Raw genomic sequence first — 7,144 nt, forward strand, 5'->3', positions numbered from 1 at the left:
GTCCTCTCTCCTCTGTCCTCTGTCCTCTCTCCTCTGTCCTCTGTCCTCTCTCTTCTGTCCTCTGTCCTCTCTCTTCTCTCCTCTCTCTTCTCTCCTCTCTCCTCTGTCCTCTCTCCTCTGTCCTCTGTCCTCTCTCTTCTCTCCTCTGTCCTCTCTCCTCTGTCCTCTCTCCTCTGTCCTCTGTCCTCTCTCCTCTGTCCTCTGTCCTCTCTCCTCTGTCCTCTGTCCTCTCTCTTCTCTCCTCTGTCCTCTCTCTTCTCTCCTCTGTCCTCTCTCCTCTGTCCTCTCTCCTCTGTCCTCTCTCTTCTGTCCTCTGTCCTCTCTCTTCTGTCCTCTGTCCTCTGTCCTCTCTCTTCTCTCCTCTCTCTTCTCTCTTCTGTCCTCTGTCCTCTCTCTTCTCTCCTCTGTCCTCTCTCCTCTGTCCTCTCTCCTCTGTCCTTTCTCCTCTGTCCTCTGTCTGTTTGGAGGTTGAACACACTGGGGGGGGGGGGGGGGCAGGACGCTCAGTATGTTTGTAAACACACCTGAACAAAGCAGCCAATCAGGAGGAACGTACACACAACAGACAGGAAGTCAGAGAGGTGTGTTGGGCCCCCCGTCTCCACGGCAGTGTGGAGTAAAGACAGACAATAGAGACAGAAGAAGAAGAGCTTGTTTCCTCTGGTGTCATTTTATCATCTACTTTAACTGACACACACGTGCACACACACACACACACACACACATACACACACACACACGCACACTCACACCCCCCCCCTCTGGGCTCCTGTTCATGAACCGTCTCACCAGGACTCATGTTTAATTATCTACCCAGCATGCTTTGGTGCTGGAGCGCAGCACGCTTTGTCTAATGGGATGTAAAGAGACACACACACACAAACACACACACACACAGATATGAGTGTGTGTGTGTCTGTGTGTGTGATACATACACACACACAGACACACACACGTTCAGCAGACACATGTTAACACACACACACACACACACACACTCTGTGTGGTTAATTAGTGCAATTAGCTTCTCTACTGTCCAGAGATGTGTTCAGGACTCGTTAGCTCCTGATGATGTTTACTGACACACACACACACGCACACACACACACACACACGCACACACACACACACACAATCCACTCAAACAGACTTCACTCTGAATCTGATCGATTTATGGAAAACAGTGAAACCTTAAAGACAAACTACAGCTTTAAAGAGCGCTGGTCTGTTTGATGCTGCTGTGTTGAGGTTTGAAGAACACGCACACACACACACACACACACACACAGTCACACACACACACACACACAGTCACACACACACTCACACACACACTGTCACACACACACACACACTCTCTCACACACACACTGTCACACACACACACACACACACTGTCACACACACGCACACACTCTCACACACACACTATCTCTCACACACACACCCACTCTCTCACACACACACTGTCACACACACACACCCACTCTCTCACACACACACTGTCTCTCACACACACACCCACTCTCTCACACACACACTGTCACACACACGCACACACTCTCACACACACACACTGTGTTACATCCAGGCCCCTAGCAACTCCAGCGGCGGGGGAAGGCATGCGTTTCCTGGGTCCAGTGGCCTCACATTTCCTCTCCGTCGTCTGGAGGACAGAAGGCCAGAGCCCCGCTGAGCACACACACAACCACACACACACACAACCACAACCACACACACACTCCGTTAACCCCCCCAGGCTTTGTCCGGGGGCTGTGGGCCGTAGTCTCGTGCCCAGCCTCCCTACTCTCTCTCTGGGTCGGGGCAGGACATTCCGTGATGCTAGCCGCCGCGGCCTACCACACACACACACTCTCTCACACACACACACACACACACACACTCTCACACACACACACACTGGTCTCTCCAGGAAGAGAGTGAATGAGATTCTGTCGGGTTCCCACACCGTCCCCTCTTTCAAACACTTTGTCTTCCTCGTCCTCTTTCCCACACTCACTCACTCTCCCTCACTCACTCACTCACACACACTCACTCTCTCTCTCTCACTCACTCACACACACACTCACTCACTCACTCGCTCACACACACACTCACACACACTCACTCACTCTCACTCACTCTCATACACTCACACACTCTCACTCTCTCACTCACACTCACTCACTCTCACTCACTCACTCTCACACACTCACACACTCTCACTCTCTCACTCACTCTCACACACTCACACACTCTCACTCTCTCACTCACACACACTCACTCACTCTCACACACTCACACACTCTCACACACTCACTCACTCACTCACTCTCACACACTCTCACTCACTCACTCTCACACACTCACACACTCTCACTCACTCACTCTCACACACTCACACACTCTCACTCTCTCACTCACTCTCACACACTCACACACTCTCACTCACTCACTCTCACACACTCACACACTCTCACTCACTCACTCTCACACTCTCACTCTCTCACACTCACTCGCTCACTCTCTCACACACTCACACACTCTCACTCTCTCACACACACTCACTCTCACTCACTCACTCACTCTCACACACTCACACACTCTCACTCACTCACTCTCACACACTCACACACTCTCACTCTCTCACACTCACTCGCTCACTCTCTCACACACTCACACACTCTCACTCTCTCACACACACTCACTCTCACTCACTCACTCACTCACTCTCACACACTCACACACTCTCACTCTCTCACTCACTCTCACACTCTCACACACTCACACACTCTCACACTCACTCGCTCACTCTCTCACACACTCTCTCACTCTCTCACTCACACACTCACTCACTCTCACACACTCACACACTCACACACTCTCACTCTCTCACTCACTCTCACACACTCACTCACTCTCACACACTCACACACTCACACACTCTCACTCTCTCACACACACTCACTCACTCACTCTCACACACTCACTCTCTCACACTCACTCACTCACTCTCACACACTCACTCTCTCACTCACACTCACTCACTCACTCTCTCACACTCACTCTCACACACTCACTCACTCACTCTCACACACTCACTCTCTCACTCTCTCACTCACTCTCACTCACTCTCACACACTCACACACTCTCACTCTCTCACACTCACTCGCTCACTCTCTCACACACTCACACACTCTCACTCTCTCACACACACTCACTCTCACTCACTCACTCACTCTCACACACTCTCACTCACTCACTCTCACACACTCACACACTCTCACTCTCTCACACTCACTCGCTCACTCTCTCACTCTCTCACACACACTCACTCACTCACTCTCACACACTCACTCTCTCACACTCACTCACTCTCACACACTCACTCTCTCACTCACACTCACTCACTCACTCTCTCACACTCACTCTCACACACTCACTCTCTCACTCTCTCACTCACTCTCACTCACTCTCACACACTCTCTCACTCTCACACACTCACTCTCACTCTCTCACTCACACTCACTCACTCACTCTCTCACACTCACTCTCACACACTCACTCTCTCACTCTCTCACTCACTCTCACTCACTCTCTCACTCTCTCACTCACACTCACTCACTCACTCTCTCACACTCACTCTCACACACTCACTCTCTCACTCTCTCACTCACTCTCACTCACTCTCACACACTCACTCACTCTCACACACTCACTCTCTCACTCACTCTCACTCACTCACTCACTCTCACACACTCACTCTCTCACACTCACTCTCACACACTCACTCTCTCACTCTCTCTCTCACTCACTCTCACACACTCACTCTCTCACTCTCTCACTCACACTCACTCACTCACTCTCTCACACTCACTCTCACACACTCACTCTCTCACTCTCTCACTCACTCTCACTCACTCTCACACACTCACTCACTCTCACACACTCACTCACTCACTCACTCACTCACTCTCACACACTCACTCTCTCACTCTCTCACTCACTCTCACACTCACTCACTCACTCTCACTCACTCACTCACTCTCACACACTCACTCTCTCACTCACTCTCACTCACTCACTCACTCACTCCTTCACGCGTGACTCTGGCAGCAGCAGAACGTTGTTGAGATGAGCATTTTATTAATATTCGATTTATTAAAGATTTATTTACAGGTTTTTCTCCAGAAACCTTTTTGTTGTTCCAGCTGAAGAAGCTGAAAACATTTAGAAAACACAGAATTTAAATCACTTTAAAGTCGCGATGTAACGCAGGGAGGTTCGTACATGAAGACGGTTTCATTCGGTTTCATTTCCTGTCTCACACACACGCACACACACACACACACACGCACTAGAGTCATTTCCTGTCTCACACACACGCACACACACACACACACACACACTCGAGTCATTTCATGGTGGAAGTATCAGCCACTGTTCTCGGCCCCCTGGAGGAGGTGTTATTTAGATAAGGGGGGGGACAGCTCAATCCCCCCCCCCCCCACACACACACACACACACACTGATCCCAGCAGCCTGAATGAGCTGCTGTTTACATGGAGGGATTTGTGCAGATTAGACGGATCACATCTGTGGATTAAAGAGATCAGCAGTTCATGACCCCCCCCCCCCCCCACGTGTCTTATTTTACAGCTCGATTTCGAGACGGTCCACAGAAACACATCATCATCGTGTTTATTCTGCTGTATCAGCTTCAGTATCAGCTTCAACATGTACTCAAAGTACTCGCTCTCCTGTCACGAGTACTGCTGTAGAATACTACTGTACTATCACGAATAAATACACGTACGAGCACTTCAGATACTATTAGTCGTGAAGCACTGTAAAGTCGTCTTATTTTGTAGGAGCACCAGTGGACTGAGTCTGGTCCTTGTTCTTGTCTCAGTGGGACAGGAAGTCTTATTTTGTAGGAGCACCAGTGGACTGAGTCTGGTCCTTGTTCTTGTCTCAGTGGGACAGGAAGTCTTATTTTGTAGGAGCACCAGTGGACTGAGTCTGGTCCTTGTTCTTGTCTCAGGGAGGAGAGGGAGCGCTGGATCCGGGCCAAGTACGAGCAGCGTCTGTTCGTGGCGTCGCTGCCCGGCGCCGACCTCCCTCTGGGGCAGCAGCTCCTGAGGGCCACGGCCGAGGAGGACCTGCGCCTGGTGGTCCTGCTGCTGGCTCACGGGTCGAGGCAGCAGGTCAACGAGACCTGCGGGGACGGAGACGGACGCAACGCGCTGCACCTCGCCAGCCGCAAGGGCAACGTGGTCGTCACGCAGCTCCTCATCTGGGTACGGCTTCTTATTTTACTCTTTTATTGTGAAAAATATGTGCAGGAAGTGTTGAGTTTAGCATTATTAGAGGCCCTAAGAAGTCGTGAACAAGAAGTCCAAATTTAGACATGCTTGAGTCGAGACTGAGTCCAGATGGTTTTCTTTGAATGCAGACCTGGAACGGCCTGGCAGGCTTTTATTGTGAAACTACTGTGCAGGAAGTGTTGAGTATACCGTCATTAGAATCCCTCAGAAGTCGTGAGCAACATATCACTGACCTCTGATCTCCCCCCCCCTCAGTACGGCGTGGACCTGATGGCGAGGGACGCTCACGGGAACAGTGCGATGGCGTACGCCCGGCAGGCGAGCAGCCAGGAGTGCGTTGACACGTTGGCTCAGTACGGCTGCCCCGACGAGCGCTACCCGCTCATGGCCACGCCCAACTTGCCGCGCCGCAGCACCAACCGCAACAACAACGCCGCGCTCATATGAGTCCAATCGGACAAAAACTGACTTTTATTTTGAAGGGGGGGACCACTTCCTGCTGTGAGACTGACTACAAGGGAAAGAACCTCCCAAAAGCATTGTGGGAAATGTGGTTCCACAATCGACTGTGACGAACCTCATCTTTAATTTAACTCGTGAAAAAAACTAACTCTGAACCAATCATATCGTCGGTTCTTCGGCATCATCATCGTGGCTCCGCCTCTTTTTTTAATTTCATGAATTCTGTGACCTCTTTAGAAGATATCTGGATGTTTAAGAGGAGGAAAGAAGAAGCAGAGTGATAGATCGCATGTCCTATAGACTCTCTGCTTTCTTTAACTGAAGACGTGTTTCTTGGATTTTGTCAATTTAATCTCGATGTTCGTCGCTGGACCAATCGTTTCGTTTATTTCTGGGTGTATAAAGTCCATCGGTGCAGCTCAGGGACAACCCGTCCTCTTTGTTTTCACTTTTTAACTTTAAGTCAAACTCCAGATGACGGAAAACACAACGTCCAAAAATGTCTTTTCTTTGTCGTTCTCAATCTGCAGATTATTCTCCTAAAATATCCAACATGGCCGCCACAGTTCACCAGAACCAGAAGACCGAAAAGCCCAAAAAACAACAAAGATATATATGTGATATGAATCGATGTAAATATTAAAGGCTGGAGGCAGTTGAGTTGAGACGCCTTCAGGGTTCTGGTCTGGTTCTGGTTCTGGTTTATTTATTTATTGTAAAGTGAAACGACAAAAATATTCTTATTGTTTCTGTGAATGATGGATTTATGTGATTCTGAGGGTTAAAAGGAAACAAAAAAGGGAATTCTTCTTCTTCAGGTGTTTTTCTGTCAATTCATTTCAGCTGAAACTCATTTTCACTGTGTTTCCTCCCGTCCAATCAGATCGTCTCCCTGATATCGGCTCAGCGAATCACAAAGAAGGGCTTCTTCTTCTCTGGTCTGTAAACTTGTTGTAAATAATCTCTTTCAGCAGCGACACTGTGGAACTTAGAGAACGCAGGAAGTACTAAAACAGGAAGTGGTTTTATTCTTGTTTTTGTGGGTTTTGTTTTTGGACTGAATGTCTTTCGGCTCATCGGAGGCGTCAAGACCAGTAAAACCAGTGGTTCCCAACACAAAGGGCTGTAATCAAGACCAGTCCAGTCCGAGACCAGGTCTGAGCAGTCGAGACTGAGTCCACATGTGGGCTTGTTTTGAGTCAAGACTGAGTCTAAATTTAAACACGCTTGAGGTCAAACGTCGTCAAGTTTTGGCCATTGACCATTCAAACCAGAACATTGCTCATTGTATATTAGCTGGAGCGAGTCCTGAGCCCTAAAGGTCTGGATCCACTGGTCTAAAGATCCTCCGGTC

General features: G+C 49.5%; 1 protein-coding gene across 1 annotated transcript in view; it reads left to right on the forward strand.

Moving 5' to 3' along the window:
* Positions 1–6,762, forward strand: part of agap1 (ArfGAP with GTPase domain, ankyrin repeat and PH domain 1) — a gene marked incomplete at its 5' end in the record, with an annotated part of 91,647 nt that extends 84,885 nt beyond the window's left edge. Inside the window, 2 exons of the mRNA XM_079296861.1 lie at positions 5,046–5,301; positions 5,584–6,762. Coding sequence (XP_079152987.1) covers positions 5,046–5,301; positions 5,584–5,775 — 448 coding nt within the window. The 3' untranslated portion in view covers positions 5,776–6,762. The remainder of the gene's footprint in view (positions 1–5,045; positions 5,302–5,583) is intronic.
* Between the last annotated feature and the right edge of the window lie 382 nt (positions 6,763–7,144).

This window comes from Melanostigma gelatinosum (genome assembly GCF_949748355.1).
Source record: "Melanostigma gelatinosum genome assembly, chromosome: 24".
Lineage (NCBI taxonomy): Eukaryota > Metazoa > Chordata > Actinopteri > Perciformes > Zoarcidae > Melanostigma > Melanostigma gelatinosum.